Source organism: Nesoenas mayeri, assembly GCF_963082525.1.
Source record: "Nesoenas mayeri genome assembly, chromosome: 1".
NCBI classification, from domain to species: Eukaryota; Metazoa; Chordata; class Aves; order Columbiformes; family Columbidae; genus Nesoenas; species Nesoenas mayeri.
In genome coordinates this window covers 117,263,853-117,285,717 of record NC_137541.1, presented here as the reverse complement: position 1 = coordinate 117,285,717, position 21,865 = coordinate 117,263,853, and the positions used below count along the sequence as shown (strand labels likewise).

Sequence of the window (21,865 nt, the reverse complement as noted above, 5' to 3'; positions counted from 1 at the left end):
CATGCCAAATACATGGAAAATCTGCAGTGTAGTTAAATCCAATAATACAGCAGTAGAATCTGATTTTTTTCATGCAAAGAGATTATACTCACCTGGTGTTCTGCTTCCTGGAACCTTCATGTACAACTGCACTGTGTTCATGCCCAAGATGGTATGACCAACATGGCTTAGAAGATTTCCTGCTGATACCACACGTACAAAAGCAGGAAGTTTTGTCAGTTCATGAAGTTGCAACTTCCACCTGCAGCAAAATAGCAAATTGACAAACTGTGAATCCCTAAAACTCTTAGAAGAGTTTGAGTAATATGAACATTTTCAAAAAAATGTTAGCATAGGTGAAGAGTGAGCAGGCAACCTGCTTCTATATAACTTAGCATCTCTTAAGCAGGAAGCTGAGACAATGCAATGCTCTTACTTGACAGTTACAGAAATTTAAATGACAATTTCACTTAGGGTGAGCTAAAAGCCAGGGTGACCAGACTCACTCTTGCAGTTAGCCAGTCTGCTGATATACTGCCAGAAAATTCTGCTTGCAATTTACACCTCAGTGCACATCTTCACCAAGTGAAAACAGAGCTGTGCTCTCCTCACTCGCTAAGCTAGTCAGAAACTGTTAACCATGCTTTCAAGAGCCAAACAATATGATGCTACAATATATATCAAGCTGACTGACTAAACATATTCTAGTGTGTTCACAAAATTCCTGTGACTACGAATGAAGTTAACTACCTGCATATACGAGAGAAAAATCCCAGAACTTAGGTGTGAAGCTCTGTAATGTCACCCAGGTATCTGTGTTATTCTTTCCATTTTAAAATATTTCCAAATATAATCACAAATTTGACAGGCTAGTTGAGGGGAAAGATAATTATGTAGCAAAAGCTGACACCACAGATCAGAAGATCTGGGATCCTACAAGAACTATTTAAAGTATCAAAATCCAATTCCCTATAAGTCTCAGGTTAGTTATGCTTACCTTAATTTAAAGTCTCTCTCCCAACAGTTTGCTTTAAGTACTAGTTTATTAGCTACAATTTTATATCTAGAGGTGGAATTTTCTTTAGAAAAAACATCAGTATTTAAAATTTTATAACAATCTCTAATCACATACATATGTACACACATTGATCTTTCAGTGACTATACCACAAAAAACCTCAGGATCTTAAGTGGGCTTTCTTCCCCAGTTTCAAACGCCATAACCTTTTCTTCTGCTCTAATGACTGAAGTAGATCATAAATTTGGTACTGCAGCTTCTGGGACTGACAACCTACACCTGCTGGATCTTTTATGGAAATATATACTAACTAGAGATTGAACCAAATAAAAAAAATATTACTGGGAAAAAAAAACCCCACTTCCTTCCAAAGTATTTCTAACACTTTCTGATGTTCTTCTGAGCTAACTTAATCTACTGGCAGAAGAACAGGTAGCCTAAAGAATACTCAATCTACTCCTTTTTCTGAGGTTCTGGGAGTGGTATGGTTTAACCAGAGGTCTAGTCTTAAGTACATATTTTGAACACTATTTTGGGATAAAGAAGCAAGAGCTATAAAAAAGTGGAACCAGAAAGGATGACAGTAGGAACAAAAGGAAACAAAAAACAAATAACAGAAATCCAGGGAAACAAAAAAGAAAAAAATCTTTAATCTTACAATTTCTATGCAAAGACTGAAAACTTGGTATTGTCAGAAGTTGTAAGTAAACAATTTAAAGTCTCAGAATCAAACAAACGGATTATATTAGAAGGAGGACTAGAAACTACAGTTTCTGATGAAAGTTTAAGTTAATTTCTGGAAAAATAAAGACCCTGGAAAGAAAAGGCTGAAAATATATTTTAGCTTGAGAAAGACTCGTAACAACAGTTTGTAGACCAAAGGTAACAATTTCATTGTGGAAATGGAGTGTACAACTGAACTGGGTTTACCAACAGACTGACTGATGTCTGAGAGGAACACATTGGTTTTCCAGAAGGAGTCTCATACTGTAGAATATCACTGTGAGCAGGAGAAACTGTAATTAACTTACTTTTTGTCATCTGACAGGTCAATGTTGGTCCCAAACTTGATTGTTTTAAAAGGTCCTCTTCTCCTCCTCCCAGAGCTGAAAGTATATAAAAAAAAAATAATAGATGAATATGAAAATTGGAATGATGTAGAAAACCACATGAAACTAGAGAACTATCACATTTATCCCACACTTACTTATCAGAAGATGTGGATTCATTATCTGAGTGGTCCTTGTGGTGACTCTTCTTCTCATTTTCCTCCTACAAAATGCAATTGTGGAGCTTGTTTTATATGTATAAATATACATAAAAGTAAGAATATATATAATCTATATGGGTATAAAGTCATAACATTCACAGAGATAGGTACACTTGTTTCAAGATGCTGGTTCACTCTTTAAAATATCTGTATCTAAGATTTTACGTGAATATTATTGTTACAAAAATTTAAGAAGTCATTAGTCAAAAGCCATTGCAAAAAATTCTGCATGATTATAAATTCAGTGTAGCTCAGGCCAGGACAACAGACAAGGTCTACACTGTAAACATTTCTGCTAGTCTACATTACAGGTACAAATGAGTATGTTGCTTCTGTCATTATGCAGGTGAACTGGAACCCAATCTTAAGGAATACTATTAACTTCTTCAGACTATAACATTCACATTCCTTCAAAGTCACACAGGTCTCTTGATAAGAAACTAGGATGACTAACATTTATAAAATTCATTTTATAAAATACATTATATAAAATCCTTTGAATTTTTCATAGCCATATGCTATTTTAGCACCGCAGTAGCTCAGACCATGACAAGTCAAAAAAATCTAACCAATATTAAATGATGTAATTTGATCTTTTTAGCAGAGTGTGCTCAAACCCCTGTTCTAAAGATTTATTTGTTGGCAAGTATAGGGACATAGAAGGAAAAAGAATATGACAAAAAGGAGGAAAGAACTGCCTGGAGACCATCCAAAGATTCCTGGCTTTGAATGGGTTTGTTGTTAAATCTCAAAGTGCCCTATGTACCTGAGAAAGTCTTATTCATCCTTTGAATGACGGACAAAGAGAAACAAAAAGGAACCCAGTGATGATGGATTTATCGAATACTGCAAGGCATGTTACAAAAGAAATGTAATAGTTATTAGAGGAAAAAGGAAAAAAAAAATCACTTAGGGCAGGCCAAGAGGACTGTGTTTGTAGAAAGAAGAAACAAAGCTTTCATTTGAACACCGTGAAAAGTCACCTAAGGACAAGTCAATGCAGTGTTAAGCAAAGGACACACATACACTTAAACCAGTGTCTTTCTGATTCCCAAGGGAAAAATGAAAACCATCACTGTGAAAATTATCTTATATACTGCATTTTTACCACCAACTTGTAACAGAGAAAAAAACCAAACCAAACCAATAATCCTGTAGTTCACTTCTTGGTGCAAATCCAAAGCTGAAGCTTTCCTGCTGACAAGCTGGTACATGATCAATTACGTGTATTATTAAACATGTGTATATCTATCTCTCTATCTATTCATCAAAAATGTTCCAGTGAAGTAATGTTCTCCAGCCCCTTGGAATGATACAACGCTGGTAGCAACTGTTCAAGTGGCACCAGGAAACTTCAGGTGATACCTACTTAAGTTTATTACCACTGTTGCAAGCTCTTGATGACTTCAGTGCTCCCCACTTCCCAATGGTATCCCTGTTGCCTTGCCCCATCCTGTATCAGTCTTGCTCAAAATCTTGTGACAACCTTTCCTCCTCTTTTCTTCAGCTACCAATTAATTTCTTCATTTCTAATCCTTTCCTCTAATGCACAAAGTTTAAATTTAGGATCTGTCTTTCCTTTCTTACTGAACCCATCGTTGTTTCTGTGTAATGGCAGTGAAAAGTGGAATAGTCAATTGCCACGTTGGTGTTTTCCCTATTTTCTAAGTAGCAACTGGTCAACAATATCTTTGTCCTCGTTCTGCCTTAGCTTAATCTTTTTATAACACTAGATAATGTTAGACTCCAAGAGGTGCTCACAGCTGGATGTGGTCATTACTTCAGCAAAAATATTAATAAGTAATACCAATAAAGTAACATTTCAAATATTTCACTCTGTCACATATGTCTAACAATTTCTAAACTAAATACATGCTATATACATGTTTGGAACAAAACAAGACAGGTATGAGTGTAAACTTCTAATAAGGCACATTCATGTTAATTCAGAATACTATGAACAACAAAGAAATCTGATTTCAAACCATGCATGAAATTAGAAGCAATATAAGGTAAAAAAAGGCATCTTAAGTTCTCAATATTTTCATATGAATTTTGATATTATAATATGAAAGTTTAAGCTAACAAGCTTTTAAAGTATGTAACAGCCAGAAGTCTTCCATTAAACATTTGGGAGGAACACACTATATGCTCTTTGACCCTCTACTCAAAAGAGATTTTGCAAATCTACCTGTGCTCTTCATGCTAACAGAAATGTCTCCTTTTCCTTAACAGCTTCCGTTTGATTTCAACAGCCATTATTAACTGGTACCATAGCTAGTATACACTTTGTAAATGACAACTTAAATAGTAACTACAGACTTACCCTTAAAGACTCCTGGAATGAGGAGGCTTGGTACTGTGCATATTTAGCAATTGTGGTATGAGATCTACTGCTTTCACAACGCCAGATTTTCTTTGTTCCAGTGGGGTCCCAGTTTTCATCTGCTGGCTGCAGTAATTGTGTCCTCACTTCTACTATGTGTTCATTATTTGCTTCTACCAGTGTCTTAGTAGAGAAGAGTCCTAGATCTAATAAATAGGAATAAAATTCATAAATGACGGTTAAAACATAATAAAAGGCTTCAAGAAGATTAATACTTAAAGTTGCCTAAAGGTTTACAGTAAAGCATTTTTGCCCACCTCAGCCTTCACAACACAGCCCATCTTTAGGCTAAAAATCAACACTCATGATGAACACTCAAAAAGCTTTTCTGCACACAACAGAAGCAGCTTGGAAAAAACTCAGCAGATACTGTATGGACTATATTCCAAGAAACATTTTACATGCCTTGTGTAAACAACTCTGCAAACAATATTTAAATTTATTACCAACAAAGTATTTTTCAAACCAGTTTTTTATGAATGCGCTTCCATTGTACATTTTCTACCAGCAATTAAGTTCTTCTATCCACAGAGTCCAAAATATTGTACGCAGTCAGATTATAGATCATTAAATCTAAGCACAAAGACGTGTAGCCGTAATTTCCTTCGGAAAAGTCTATCTGTAAGCTTCTGTATCCACAGTTCAGCTTCTGTCTGTGCTCAACAAAATCTGCTAGGTTGTTTGGGTTTTTTTTTGAGATTATCACAATTAGAAACAGTAGCAAACTGAGAAATGGCACATTACGATGATTACTTGGAATACACGGGTAATACAGTATTACAAAAGTAAAATATCCACTTTGAAAGAACTGAGAGACTTCTCTTTGAAAAACACAGACTTTTTTTTCCCAAAGTGAAAAGAAAATAAATTAAACTTACCTAATTTAAGCGCTCCAGCAAGGCCACGTATTACAGTAACAGGGTTGTTTGGATTTGTACAAAATTGATGTAAAGGTGGAAAGAAAGCATCTCGTTTATTTTCCAACTGTAAAATTATAATGCAATATTAGATGTCAGATGAATTTAAACTCCTTATTTGTAAAATAAGAAAGAATAATTTTTTAAAAAAGAGAAACAACAGAAAGAGAACAGGAGTTTTCTCCACTTCCCTTCACTGTAGGGAATGAACAATTATATCATACAACCCTCTTCACATTAAAAGCTGGGTTCACTCCTGAAATCTATTTGTTACTGCAATTTATTTATTGGCATGAATTATTCCCAGGTTTCTTTGGCTTTTGTAACTCGCGCTTCTGAAGTTTATTTCTTTGTCTGACAGTAGCCTTGTACATTCCCTAAGTCCACAGAATTCTCTGAAGAGTAAGACAATATACTAACTTTCTTTTCAGAAGTCAAAAAAGCTAATTCTACAGATAATGTATATGAGAAACAGTACCATTATAAACAGTACTCTCACAGTGTATCTTGTGTTAACCAGAAAGGTTGATTTGATTTTCTTATGCTTTTGTGCACCTATGACCACAATTCTATGCTATAGTCTCCCTATTTTTTAATTTTTTTTTAATTCTTATGAATCTTCTAAAATGCTGAAGACCTCTCTTTCAATAAACAAAACATCATATAGAGTTCCCAAATACTGGGACTGATGCTGGCATATCTACAGCATACTGTAGCATGGTGACTTACCAGCTTTGTATGGACTCAAAGCAGCTGTGACAGGCTTTTTTAAGGTAGATTAATTCAGATGCCACACCTGGAGAACAGCTAGAAGCTCTACTGCTTCCAGCAGACTGCTTGTGCACTATCAGACCAAAGTGTCAACATCATCTGCTCCCCAAGCTGAGCTGACCAAAGATAACTGGAGGTTTTCACAATGACTGTTTGGACATACTGTAATTTACTCTTCTGTTATCAAGGAATCGAACATCCTACAATTTATTTTCTATTACTAAGGAAGTTAGCTCAAATTCTACATTAAGCTGTTATGAAACTTTATATTCAGAAGTTTTAATGTCTTCATAAGAAAATACTATACAATTAAAACCTGCTTTTTCCTAATGATGCTTAATTCTTAACATGACCTCAACTTTTATTTATTTTTTTCTTTACTATGTTTTGAAGCAGATTGTTAGGAGAGTTTAGTTTAATGACTTGATCATTTATATGTAAGCTGTCACTTGAAAAAATGTACATACATATTTGAAATATTGTATCTAATGAACTGTTTTATTTTGCCAATATTTTGAGTATTAAAAATAAACAAAAAAAATCTGAAGCTGTTTTTCCTCTTGTTTACTGAAATCTTTAGTTTAGAAGTACTTTTAAGAGTCAAGCTGTATCTCAAAATTTTCTTTAAGGTTAGCATTTTTCCTGCTTATAGCCTAGTTGGAAAAGCACTGTAGTTAGAATTCAGCTATGAACAATGCATCTCTAAAATATTAATAATTACATTATGTAATTCACATATCCAAACAATTAAAAAAAGACAGTCAGCAATGTACTTTTACCATTAGATTTACTTACATAAATACTAGGTGTAGGTGGATTCAGCTTGTCCTTTGGCAAGGGAGGGTACGGTGGAGGCGGTGGTCGTGGAGGTGGGCATTTATCCAACAGAATACTACTGTTAGATAAACCATTTTTACCCAGATTCCTAAAAGGAAAGAACAGCTGCCTCTGTCAATACTTGACAAATAAAATAAATACATGTTAGTGTCATCTCTTCTGCAAAATAATGATGTATGAGGAGAAACCGTAATTCAAGATGCAAATAAAGCTCATCTATTTTAATCAAGAATTCTCAGTGTATAATTTGATATTATTCAAAATAATTCCCACTTTGCCTGCCAAATCTGCAACATCATCACTATTAGTTAAAAACCCAACCATTTTAAATAAAAGCAAGTATGACTCATTTGACAAAATTCAACAGAGAAAGCAGGTTTCAAGTAGAACCTTATTAGGCTGGCACTGCCTGACGGATGATCAGTTCACAGCAGCTGAGATAACGCAGCCCAGCGATGTTGTGCAAAGCACCAAGTCAGAAAATGACACTGCCCCAGCCAAGGAACTGCTGAGTCATAAAACCCAACTACACTAATGGAACTAAACTGAACAACCACCTACCCCTCTCTGATTTACCCATTTTGAAGCCAGAAGGAGCCACTGCTGCATAATCTATTTGTTTGAGCAACAGAGGAAAAGTACCAAAGCGAGTTGCTGTGTCAATAATCATATTTTACTTGAGTGAGAACCTCTCTAGTTATATTTGCAGCCTTTCTCTGGAGATTTCTAGACGAAGACAACCCACCATGTGCGTTAACTCCTTCTATAATGAATAACCTGAAAAATCTGCATTCTGAGCTTAGTCTATATTTAATTTCAAGTCCCCATCACCACGAAAGTATTTAACAAAACCATCCCTTGAATTTGTTTGTTAAAAATGACTCAACTACTTCAAAATTCTTCCAACTAAACACTATTCAAATCCTTCTCCCAGCCTCACTTGATTCACTAGCTGTTACTACTTCTCAACACTCCACAAAATGGGATGTTTCTAATGCATAATTTAGTTATGTATCTTCATAAAATTTACCAGTTACAAAGAAGTTCTTCTGGTAACAACAGTTGATTTATATTGAAACTCCTAGCAATAGAGCTTGTCTCTGAAACACAGAAACTCTCAACCTGGCACTGGGAAACAACATAGAGCTGGATGCTGGCATTTGAGAGCAGTGCTTCTAATCAAGCTACCACAAACCACAAGGTAAGGTGGACTTGGGGCTTCAGATCAGATCAGACTGCTACGACAAACACTTTAAAGAAAATAAGCAAACATCTCACCTACCCCAGGCTGCAGCAAAGACAAGCATCCTGAGAAACTGATGCTCATTAGGACAAACAAGTCAGTTACCTCATTCAGAACTTAGGAACTTACAGCAGCTTATGGCATACATTGCTCCCCTCTGACAGAAGATCACAGCAGCACCGACAGAGACATGTTTAACAACTGCCTCCAAAGCACACGTGTCACAACACCAAACACAGCTTATTCCTTGTGCTAGGTGAGTCTAATGCCAGACTAGATTGCAACTTCAAAGAAACTGAAAGAGCAATGCGGAAGCTTTGATTAGGCATCATTCAGCTCAGGAGAAAACTCACTGGCCAATGCTTAAGGTCTGATGTACCTTTTGCAAAGACGTCATTGTCCCCACATAAAAACAGATAGAAAAAAACACGGCAATACAAAATCATCATCACCCAAAGACATGTATTGATCATGGCTGCATGAATCTGAGATTCAGACCACCTACACAAAACAAAACTATAATCTGAACAGCAGGTATTAGAAGTAAACTATAATTTCTGTGTTACTAAAGTGAAAAATAAAACCAACAAAAGAAAATGCTTAGTATTAAAAACCAAAGAGAACTTTGACGAAATGCAGTTTGCATCGATAAAACAGTTCTCGGGCAATTTCTGAGGCAAAGAAGGAAGACTGAACCTGAAGAAAACTGGACATTGCTCAGAACGAGCATGACTTAAGGTACTGTCATCACAAGATAATCAGCACAGTGGAAGCTCAGTAAAACCAGGGAACTGTGGGGTCTTCAGGGAAGGGGACAATAGAGAAAGGAGAAACTCCTGTATGCTTAGAGAAACTACAGGTCTGAAAAGGCGAAGTAGATACAGAAGAAAACAGAGAGTACAGAAGAAAAGATCAGATGAACAGAGAGATCTCATAAACCCAGCACATGAAGCTGATATTACCGAATGTACGCAATAATTTCTTATCAAGTTACTAAAACCTGTGTGGAAATTTCAAGGGAGGAAAGGGGTCAAAGAAAAGCAAAGCTGAGATAGCAAAATGCTCATAATTCAAGTGGCACAGAAAACAGATGGGCAAAATATTTAAAGTTGTATTTAACAGACCAGTTTCACTGTATCATAATTTTTTTTACTATGAATCAGAATAACTTACTATTAGTAACATTAAAAATTATGCTGTAATTGATACTGTGCAAAACACAGCAATAGAAAAACCCCACAGAAGTACTAAAATTATTTGCTACCAGCACCTGAAATGAAGCGGTGTGAGTATCAACTGCCAGCTTCTCCACCTCTAGAAAACCAGAACTATGGGCATTGCAAGGGAACTGAAAGATCCTTTTTGACTACAGCAACCATGAGGAAAATCTCACACACCTCTGTTTCAAGAGCCTATTTTTTGTGAGAAGATTTCATACTGCCTGAAAGAGGCAACAGATGCAATGCTCGAGAAAAAACAAGCCTGCTTTAAGCCCCCCATAAAAATGGATGCATAAAGGGTCATTTAGAACACCATGATGGAGGAATGAAAGGCAGGACAGGCTTCATTAACTTCAACCAGCTTTCCAGAGGGAACTGGCTCTTCATTAGACTGGATGGGCAGAACAGCACCCTTCATTCCCGCAGAGGGAAGAGAAGACAGGAGCAGCTGTTAGTCTCAGAAATGTGCAAACTGATGTGCAGCACTGTCCTGAGCCAAAGCTGCAGCTCTCAGTCCACCGCAACATGCTCGACGGGTAAAAGCAACAAGTCATGCAACTTCTTTACTCTGAGGTGCCATGCTTATGAGCAACACAAACCACTACAGATGAAACAGGTTCCTGGATTTCATGTAATCAAGGCACCCCTTGAATAATCAATCACCAGATCAATTAAAATACCCAGTTTTTACCATTTTACTGCTTTCTAGGATAGATTCCCACACCTTCTAAAAACAGTTTGCAATCTTAGAGAACAACTTCCCCTCTGGCTGCACCAAAACATGCAGTTAACCAGAAACAGAGGTGTGACCCAGTTTGCTTTGCAGCAGTCATCTTTCCTCTTCATTATATGGGCACTAGCTCCCCAGTCTGTGCTTTTAGAAATATTAATACAAATAATTCAATGTTATATAAGGATTTCTTGACAAAAGAAGATGGATGGCTTAGCCTGGGATGATGCCTTCATCCACCTACCACACTTTCTCCCTTGAGTTTAACATGCATGGACCTCCAGAAGCTTGTTATGCAGCTGGGACATCCCTGCCCCATGGAAAGCTGGACTCCAGCTGCTCCAGCCTTAGAGACTCTCCTGTTGGAGCCCTATGTCACTATCAAAAACTAAATGAAACGAGACCAAAATCCGATGCCAAGGCAACATCACTGAAACATTTACAATTACATAAAACTTATCAGGTAGTTGCTATACAATTCATAGGTACTGCATTGATTTGCATCATCCTAGTTGACTAAAGAGAGATCATGCAAGTTAAAAGCCAAGTGTGTTACATAGCTGTATCCATTTTAACTCTGTTTTATTATACAAACTCGCAACTACATCAAGAATATTAAAGTTAACATGATAAAAACTTATTTTCCAATAACCAGGACTCGTTACCATTACTCACTATCCTTTATATTTATTCATCACCTCAATAACTTTATTATTTCATTCAAACCTAATGTCAGACAGAGGATTAAATTTATTTCTCAGAAAACAGTTCCAGAGTGCTTTTCAACAGTTCATAGTGGAACTTTTTCTGTTTTCCAAGAACTAGTTTAAAAAATCTGTATGAAGGATAAACAATTCTCTGGTCTGCTCTTTCAGAGCTCATGGATATATGCTATCTGATCCTCTGACTTAACAATGCCAAATTTAAGTCTAACTTCTGTTTAACCTTCTCCTTGATTATTGCAAAAACAGAGAGGGTGTTATTGTACATCCCATGATGTGAACATTGTATCTGCCTTCTCCCCAAGCACAGAAGGAAAATATTTACTTAACTCTCTTGCTGCTATTAACTATTCTGATAGCTTTGTGCAGTCATCGAACAGTAGATTTTTTGTGTTTCTTCTTTTTCATTCTTGGCTATAAATTCCTCAACTTCATTTCTGAGTTTTCTAGAACATGAATACAAGGAATTGCAGATTATGTGCTATTCTATCTCAAATCTATCAGAATTAATTAATGTACAAAGAAAAATGAATGAAACATTTTTAAGTGTGCCTTCAGAAGGAATCAGTTGAAGCACTGGGATGCACAGTACTTACTTGACCCAGTCCTGATTCAAAACAGAAATACACAGCCTTTGTTAACAATTAGTGGACAGGATTAATTGCTTTCATACTGCAAGTTATTACAAAACCACAGAAAAATGTCTGTCAACACCCATCAATCTGAGAAGGAGGTGGTTACTTGCAATGTCTAACTGGGGCTCTCTGAGGCTTGCCTCCCCAAGCTGCTTCTAGGAGAAAGAGATGAGCTCTCAAAAGGGAATATAAAGAAGTTAAGCCAGGCTTACATTATGCTCAAATGCAAGTAATGCCAGATAATTACGCGACCTGTTTCTCATGCAATTCTCTACCACAGCCTTTCATAAACACGTACTAGCTGGCAATACTCCCAGAGAGCTTTCTTTTTTAACCTACAGAAAATCCTACAATAGAATAATAGAATTGTGGATTTTCTCATTATGCAAGTATATTTCTAATAACTTTTGAATTCTGTTCTGGTTTTGATCTCACTAGTATAGGCTGGCAGTAAATTTCATAGGTTAAATATATGTTACAGAAGAAGTAATGTTCCTTTTTAAAAAATTTTCTTAATGACTTTTACATCTTTCTTTTCTATTTCATTTACTAATTAATTACCTTATTCTTAGGCTATAAGACAAACAGAATCACATTAATGACTTACGCATGAAAAGCATTTAACAAGTGGTACCAAACTTATTCATATGCTTACCTTCCCCCTAAACTACAAATCTTTCCTATTTTTTTTACTCCCAGATAATTCTGCTTCCCATCTGCAGATTTCTGGATCTGCATTCTGTAACAAAAAAGAATGTCTTAATCTAAGCAGGATTTAGCTTCTGAAATCACAATACTTCCAATTTTATTCTTGTAACTTTTGCTATAGTGAAGCCCACTTGCCAGATGTGCCTTTAGAGCAGCTGAACAGTTCTGTCGTCAAGCCAAAAAGTCCTTTGCTTACAAAGAAACCCCCCAATAAAACAAGAATTGCTTTTGTTATTTTTGTTTTTAAGGACAAACCACAAACTTAATCCAGCTCTTCTCTCCAAAAAGTATTTCCCCTCAAACAAATTTAAGCTCTTTGCCTCTTGATTGCAGAGTTCCCAAACCAGTGATTCACTAATTGACTTCACAAAGCAGACTTAATTGCCAGGGAGCAGCACCTTCAGAAAAGATCAGCACAAGTCTGCTTCTGCCCCAGGCTTCACCACAGAGCCCACAGAGCAAGGAGATGTCTGTCCACCCCAGCACTGTTTTTCCCACTCCTCCTCATGAAGCTGATTTCCTATGCTTGTGTACATTCTGGCTATTTATTGGACCCTTCTCCAGACTGTTCAGCCCAGACGATCTTCTGTTTGCCATCCTATAACTTTTATCATTTTACAAGGTTCCTGGAGAGGCAGTTGATCTCTCCTGGTCTACTGTCACTTGCTTTTCTCATCGGATTGCTCCCTAGTCTTCCTCTTTGCTTCTCTAGTCTTTCCTCTTCTTTCAAAAAGAATGATAAAAAGCCCCTTTTAATACGCATTACCATAAAGTCTACACCTCTCACTTCCCCAGTTAAGGCAACTGGTAAAGCTTTCAAGTTCAGAAATGCCTTCAGAGTTTTCAAATGAGTTTCTCCAGATATCACCATAAAAATGACAACAGCAACTTTCAGCTGACACGAAGTTGTCCAGTTATTCAGCTGAGCTCTTTACAATTGTTTGAAGACCTTTTGTACAAAATTCTCTAAGTCATTATCAAACCAGGGTTTTTTGAGCTTTGCCTGTTCTTTGGAGGCTGTAAACAAGTCTTACTAAATAATGATTAAAAAAAAAAAAAATCACAACTAAGCTATTTCTTATTTCACGAGAAACAAGTCAACTCAGAAACTTCTCTACACTGCTTAAAGGAAGGACTTGACCTCTTGTGGGTTTTAGAGAGGGCAAGAGATGGACCCTTTCAACTGAGACAGATACTGGATTTTTTAACATGACTTCACCACGATGTTAATTAGAAGCACCAGCTGAAACACAGAGCTAGAAAGCAGCTGGCTTCACTTCAGTAGAAATAAACAGCTTGAATGCTAAATCTCAAGTCTTGTGACAACGTTTCATTAATTCCCCATTCAGGAGGATTGCTCACAGGGAAAATATACTTACATTTCTAAGAGTACAGAAAAGAGTTTTTGATAACAGTCTTTTTTAGGAGACCTCATACACAACTAGACAACACAGCACACTCTTGGTTAACAATCATCTTTTCTACTAAACTCAGAGCACTTATTCCTAGCATATTTTCTTCTTTTAATCACAGGGTTTTCACTTCTGCTCAAAATTACTTGTTTGGTTAGTTGGGTTTTTTCTCTCAATTTTTTTAAATGACTTCAACAGGAGATTTTCTCTAGGAGTCTACGGAACGATAATTAATTTAATAGTACACTCTTTTATCTGTTATTTTGCTCAGAGGCTTAAAGAAATTTAGTTTACTATGTAGACAGTTTACCAAACCTAACAATTTAGTTGTTTTATAACCACCTTAAAATTTACTGTTGCAATCAGTTTTATTGGTAGGGAAGACTAACCAAATCACACTTAAAGCCTCCCAGAATCACCTCCTCAAATCTCTTTCATCCAGACACTCCAACAGCAGTTCAACAAGATGAGCGCATTTGTTACCCTACTGTTCTCCACAACAGCATCTTAATGAGATTTGCATGTTTTAATCAATGACTCAGCTACTGCATTTCGAAATTCCCTTCAAGGGAAGCTCCTCGTAGAAGTATCAATTGCTAGGCCAGCACCTTCTGTTCGACCCCTTCTCAGCCTCCTAAACAACCGCATTTCACTGCATGAATAGAATAGGTCTCTGTTAAATATTTCCTCAACATCCTCAGAGGAATATGGGTATAAAGAAACTTTTCAGCCTCTGCAATGATCTTGCCCTACTTGAGCATTCACTTTAGTCTTTGGGAAAACAAAACATTTACCAAGTCTGTTCCTACAGACCAGACAACCTATTCACAAATAGACCAAGAATCAAACCGAGCTTTCTATTTAGCATGTTTTGCAATTTATGATACAAAGCATCTCCTTTCACCTTACGGCTTCACTTGAGCAGTTTTCATATGACAATGCTTGTTTACATACAGCAAAATTACAATCTCCTAGCATTTTTTTTTGCCTATGTACACTTTTATTTTATTGTAATGCATGATTTCTGAATCCCTTTTTCTAATAATCACTTTTACCTTAAAAAAACAGAATTTCCACATCTCTGATGTTCTTCTGTTTTTAAGCAACAAGCAAAATCCTAGCAACATTAACAGATCAGTCAGTTTTGGTAGGTTAGTATTTACCATGTTGCTTCCTGATAAAATCATTCCTATGAGATTAGGATTTTCATTATACTGCACTTCACTATCCTGTAGTAGGTCAATTATAGTTACCTTGTGAATCAACTCTCGTGCATTACTCAACCCCAAATTGTTACTAATTTTGGGTCTTTTCTGGTCCAAGCATAAATAAACCTGCAGGGTCTAAAAGATGTAAAAAAATGCTTCTCTTAGACAACTTTATTTTAAACTTGGGAGCATTTGAAAAAAGATTCTTTAACAAATAGACTTCTGAGGAATTTCAGTGTGACTTACAAGTAACATGAACAGTATGGTTTTGAAGTAAGCATATAGGAAAAAGAGCCAAATGGAGAATAATAAGGAAGACAAAAATGGTTAATCTAGAGCTCCAGCTAGAAAAAGGCAAGTTACATCCACCTGTGCCTACCTGTCAAAGTATCTTTTTTTTCCCCCAGAGAATACCATCAGGCAACACACTGTATCAACTACCTATGGTCAGATAGCAAGAATATGCCAGAAGGTAACAGAAAATAATTATCCACGTTAGAGCTGAAGCTGGAATGTCTTTCTGAACACATCAAATTAAATAAGGGTATGTATGTATGTAACAACTGGCAAATATTAACACATTTAAGGCCCAATCCAGTGCAGCTCCAACACATAAAAACTAATACTACAAGACAAATCACTCCCTCCTGTGCATGAAGTTTGTTCTAATATAGGTGTTTAGTGGGTTTTTGTGTGTGTGGTTTTTAATTTATCCATTTATTTTATTTATTTTTGTTTTGTTCTGTCCGTCCTGTCTCTCCCTGCCCCTGCTCCCCCCTGGTCCGCATATATAAGGTTTTCTATTATGGATAGTTTTCCTGCAATTTTTACAGTAATTCAAAAATTAAAAAAAAGAAAAGAAAAAGCAAATTCTTGGTCACAAATTCAGTTTTGTACCTCAAAACACCACTTACAGAGACAGCACCCAACTGTAATTAGCACTATGGGAAGTACTTTCAGTTCTTTGTTTTTGCACTGCCTTACACTACGCTAAAATAAAGGTTAACATGCAGTATTGAAGTTCATGGTATCTGATATAGTAATATATAAACATCATCTATTTTATGTATAAAGGTTGACTTATTTTCACGAATAAGCAAGGCTTTCAGCAGAATTTCTTTCAGTGTTCTCCTCTTTAGACATTTTTCCCTATGTCAATCATGGTCTGCTCCTGAGCCATCACATCACTGCATGCACACCTTCAAACTCTACATGTTTTAAAACAAAGCAAGGGCTAATCAACTAGCTAGTATGTGGCTGGGATAGCCTTGACCTCAAATTTATGCATGTAAACTGTAAGATATAAAAGAATGGCAGGAAGAAAATACTATTAATATATTATATAGTGATTATATTATACAGAGTTATTGTTCCCATTAGTATGAAAAAACCCTCACAGACAAGACCCTTTCCCTAACAGATAACCAGCCCAGCACACGCCAGGAACAATAACAACGAGCACAACATTTCGCATACAGGAAATTAACTGTCTATCTGCCTTTACACATTAGGCTTATCCTAAAAATGTTGCAATTGTTACCTCGCTGCCAGTCCCACAAAATTTCTCAGAATATCTTATTATTGGGAGACATAAGGTGACACTTTCCAGAAAGAATAGTTTGTCTAGGAGAGATCCAGTCTCTAAACTCTGTGAAAGCTGTCCCAGCTCAGACTGAAGCTCTTGACCTCCAAGTTGCTAAAAAACCCATGTCTTTCTCCGCTTTTCCCATTGCTCATCTTCATTATCCAGCTTCTAAATCCTCTGCTCTGCTGAATTAAGGTGGAGACAGGCTGAAGAGGGAGCTCTCCATCTCTACTCAATAAGTAAAAGGCACATCTATTAATAACAATTTTTGAGCTGTCTGTAAACTACATAGGACAAAGTACTAGCTTACCTCCCTTGAAAAATTATGACTATATGAGCCTGGGATAAAATAAGGACTATATGAACCCAAGCAAAACACTATAGGAAAAGTCGAGAGACCGGATTACCATGTTAAGGAAGTAGTTTTCAAAGGGTCAATACTCCATAATTAGGCTCTCTGAATACCGTTAATAACTTCTACGTACAACTTAAAATAGAACTTGGTATCACGCCAGTGAGTAAGCTAAAGAAAGCACAATGGCAGTATCTAGCCACGCATAAAGTAAACTTGAGACACAGCTAAACGGCAGAGATGTATAGGTTCTGGCCATGCTTAAAACTCAGCCCTTCTGCACTAAATTCACAAGTTCGAGTGGGAGTCTGGCAACAGCCTTTGGTGGGCGATTTGCTCTGCCTCTCCTTGGACAAGGTGCAGCTGGGAACTCACCAGCAGTGCTGAGCCAAGCCCTGCACTGGCTGAAAATCCTGCTGCCGGCGCACAGGCCCAGGCAAGGGCTCCTCAAGGTGAGGGTTCTGCTGCTGCATCAGGTCCCTGGCCCAGGCTCAGCAGGAGCAGCCTTGCACCCAGCAGCCTGCAGTAAAATGACATTTGCTTGGAAAAGGCCCTTGCAGACACTCTTGTGCCACTCACCACAAATTTTTTTAGATTTCTTTTGCTATAGTGAAGCCACAGTTTTTGAAGTAAAGACAGATAGAAAGATAAAAAAACAAGCTCCATATATGGGCTTATTTCCTCTCTTCTAGGAAATCTTCTAGGAAATGTATCTATCTAACCTACAAATGGCTATACTATGATCAGTATTAGTCATCAAATCCCAGTATGTTAGAAACTAGTAACTCTCAATCACAGTAACAGATGCGGCTTTTTTGCATTTAAATGACTTATGTGGATGCACCGAAGGATATAAAGATCCTTTATAACCCTTTTAACATCTAAAAGGGTAACACTCAAAAGAACCACATTTGCTGTGTAGTCCCAAATAAAATAATTTTGGAGTAAAATATTTTGAGATGGTAAAAATTTCAACAGGAATCCTGACAGCACAAAGATACAGATAACATTTCAACTAAAAGAATTGTAAACACAGTTAAGTATGGAAAATAGCAGTTAGACTATAGACCAAAACATTCAATAACCGTATGTTTATGATTAAAGGGACCTCTGCAAACTTCAAAGGCATCATATTTAACTTTCACAAACGGCAATAACTATATGACACATATACAGATGTTATAGTGCTCTAAATGGTCATTTCAGTTTCTCACCATGTTTGGATTTCAAATAGAATTCTTTTAAGAAAGAAAGCAAATCTTGCCAAAGTCTACCTAGAAAATCTAAGGACTTTGAGACAGCCTACATAGGGAAGGCTGTGAGCAATAAGCACCAACTGCAAATTTACAAAGCTGACTACTATCTGACAGGCTGCTCCCTGTTACCACATGTAAGTACCAGCTTACCCTGTCTTTGAAGGTGAATTACTTTTGAAAACTTTGTCTAAACTGTGTCTAGTGAAGTTTGCTCCCCTTTCAATGGCCTAAACTATCTTATGTTTAATGTATATTAAGACTGATAACATGGTGCATTAATATCAGACAGTTACATAAACATACAGTTTACAGTTAACTAGCTTTCCTGTGTAGATAAATTTTCAGCATGTAACAAGATAAAGTTTCAGCGTGTAACAACATACAGCTGTCTATTTCTGCAGAGAGGAGACTGAATGTCTCAAAGATGTCCATGTAACTAACACACCGTACTTGTGTCTGCCAGCACACTCATACTCCATAAGCACTCTGTAGTACCCATATAGTCCAAAGCTTCGTAAAGGAGCCTTTACCCCTCCAAGTAAAGACAAAATTGAAGTATTGCTGCCAGCTTTAATAGAAAATTAAGCCAGCCAATGAAATACTTTTCCATTTCCACTACATATATTTTAACTGTCGGTACTTGTAGCACTATCCATGAAAACCTCCTACAATACTTTAAGATGCCCAAGGATCTCACTCTGACGATAAAATTTGTTCAGCAATGACAGAACACAGTGCGACAATAAGAGCAACACTATATGCAAAGCACTGCTACTGTGCACGATGTCTAAATATAGGGCTTCTAAGTGGTGTGGGGGGAACAAAGTCTCGGAAGGTTGCAGAATAATCACTAAGTCTTAAGAAAAAAAAATAATTACTACTACTGTGGCAAAATACATCTTTCCTTGATGCAAGGGACTTTAAGAAAATATCCTTTTTATTGTTAGAGCCTGTATCTAATGAAAGAGTGGAATCAAAAGACACTCTGTAAACGTGGCTTGCTGTACATATCCATCAAATCCCACCACTCTGACTTCTGCTGGAGGTTCCTACCCTCTGACACGTACAGAGTCACACCAATAATCCAAACTATGCACCACATGTGAATTTCCATTTCTTTTTCTTTGGAAAGAGAGAGGAATTTACCTGCCATTTTTGGTGATTTAAAAACAGTGAGATAAGAAATAAACAGCTAAGAAGCATATAGAAATGTCAAGGCTTGGAGCCTGGTGTTTCTGCTACACTGATTAAGATGCACTGATGAAACACCCAAAGTGTTACGGGAATGAATTTAAGCTGACTACATGGATATTTAAAATGAGCCTAATCATTCTAGTGTCAACATGCCTGTCAAGAAGATGGGACTTATGCATCAGACATGAACGCAGATTTAGCTGCAGCAGTTCAAAGTACTACGTCCTCAGGTTGCCACCCTCCTCTGCCAGAGGCCACTCGCTGTTGCACAGGTGGCTGAATTTGCTGCATTCCTTTAACATTACATCACTGCATCTGTACCACTATAGCTTACAGTATAACATCTTTGCCAGAAGTCACTGCTAAGAAGCATCATGTGAAACTTCTATAAACTAGTCCTTCCACACTCCGTACCAGCCTCTATTACTAGCAAGGAAGACAAGAGGGAAAATGCTGTGCAATTTGCACAATCACACTGCAATCACTGCCAGGTTTCCTAGTGGCTGGCCCCACTTTTTGCCTTAATTCATTATGCATCTGATAGAAAATTATTCAAGCTTACTGACTGAAGACAAAAAACAACACTAACATACCTGCTAATCAAGCAGAATAAGATGGACCAAGACTTACATCTCTGAAAAGTCAAAACTAACCACATTGTACAGCAACAAGACTTAAAACTAGCTGAAAGACTGCCTTTTTAAAGCACAATCCACTACATTAACAGCTCCTATACTTAAGCTACAGGTACTGAAACCACTGCTATAAAAAGAGCCATCTCTGGTACAGAACTGGAAGGACAAGCTGACACAGCAGATGGCTGTGTGACCACTCAGTGGAACACCAAAAGGTGGAAGAAATGGGCCAACAGCAATCTCATGAATTTCAGTAAAGGGAAATGACAAGTCTGCACCATGGGAAGAGTAACCTCACACACTGATGCATAAGTAAAAAAACATTTTTACTTTAGGGGTGACCAAATGCTGGAACAGCTTGTCCAAGCAGGTTCTGGAGTCTCCGTCCTTGGAAGTATTCAAAACCTGGCTGGACACATGGTCCTGAGCAACCTGCTCTTGTTAGCTCTGCTGTGAGCTGGGAGTTTGGATTAGATGATCTCCAGAGATCTTGGACCTCCCACCTCAACCATTCTGTGATTATTTATCAGTTTTCTAATGAGAACAGTAATTTGTAATGACAGACCAAATCTAGATTACTTGTTTGTATCAAGAAAAAAAAAAAACAAACAACAGATTAAGTGCTTAATACCAGCACTGAACATGATTTTTTTTAAGCCACAGTTTTCAACATCTACACTGCTGCTGTTGTTTCTTATCTAAGCAGAAGTGCTTGTATTGTACCTATAAACTATACATATAAATGACAAATGGCTGCTGACTGAAAGAAAAAAAATAATCCAAACTACCAATTCTCCTTTTGTAGGAGCTATATCGAAACTCCTTATAGAAATTAAGCCTTAAACCCCATGAAAAAGATACATTTATTGCTTCAAAACATGTATCTGTCATTTACTGATATCAGGTCCCTATTTCAGAAGTCTTTCTTCTATAAGAAAACAATCATATAAATGCTAGAAATAAAAACATACTGATGTCACCATTAGATGTAGCAATCAAAAAACTTTACAGTTTAAAATAAGACTTTTCAACTATATTACCTACAGTCGCTATAGTTTCATGAAACAAATCTAAAGGTTTTGAAAAGAAAGTGAGGAGTGTACAAACTGATGCTATAAAATATTCCAAGTATTTTAAAACTCTTACTTATCTTTGTAAAAGTCTGATACGTTATGCTTCCTTTAACTCAAACCCCACTTCTATTTACTGAGACACCTACTCTGGTTGTCTGGTAATCTGTACATAAGGTACAAATTATTTGGAATAAGATGTGATTCTACAACTTTTTCATTGCGTTTTCCCTGTGTTTCCTACAGAAGTCTGTGTTGGCAACTGTCTGAAATACAAGTGGACTTTGAAAAAGAACAATGCATAGAAGGAAGGAAACAAACACATGGAGGAGGAGCCATGAATAGCCAGAAGGCACAAGGCTTGAAATAGGACCTAGGATAATCCAGAAAAGACTACCACAGATAACAGAGCGAGAAGGGACTGAGAATCCAGCATGGAGGAAAGGAAGTGTTTGGACCAGCCTGCCAAGAGGATATGAGGAGTGGCTGCTACTACTGCACCACACTTTCCTGATATGTCCACACCACCTTTCCTTTAATTATCTAGGGGAATCTAGCAATCTCCAACATCCCAAACAACAGACAACTTCACTTGAAAATGATCATGTTTTATGTCAGGCAGCTACTGAACAACTGGCTAGAGAGAAAGGCAGTTCCAGATCAATGTTGAGTGCATGGATTTTAGCACAAAATCTTGAACGTTGTAAAACACTGAAAT

The 21,865-nt window shown here is 37.0% G+C and overlaps 1 protein-coding gene across 8 annotated transcripts in view; it reads right to left on the bottom strand.

Moving 5' to 3' along the window:
• KDM6A (lysine demethylase 6A) overlaps nucleotides 1–21,865 on the bottom strand; it is a 157,161-nt gene that overhangs the window by 15,224 nt on the left and 120,072 nt on the right. For all 8 annotated transcript variants that reach the window (XR_013922272.1, XM_080346687.1, XM_080346688.1 and 5 more), the window contains 6 exons: nucleotides 7,136–7,265; nucleotides 5,531–5,636; nucleotides 4,593–4,798; nucleotides 2,204–2,268; nucleotides 2,028–2,102; nucleotides 93–241 (listed from right to left, as the gene is read on the bottom strand). Coding sequence is in view for 7 of the 8 variants with exons in the window: in XM_080346687.1 (XP_080202813.1) it covers nucleotides 93–241; nucleotides 2,028–2,102; nucleotides 2,204–2,268; nucleotides 4,593–4,798; nucleotides 5,531–5,636; nucleotides 7,136–7,265 (731 nt within the window). In the remaining variant the exon portion in view is untranslated. The remainder of the gene's footprint in view (nucleotides 1–92; nucleotides 242–2,027; nucleotides 2,103–2,203; nucleotides 2,269–4,592; nucleotides 4,799–5,530; nucleotides 5,637–7,135; nucleotides 7,266–21,865) is intronic.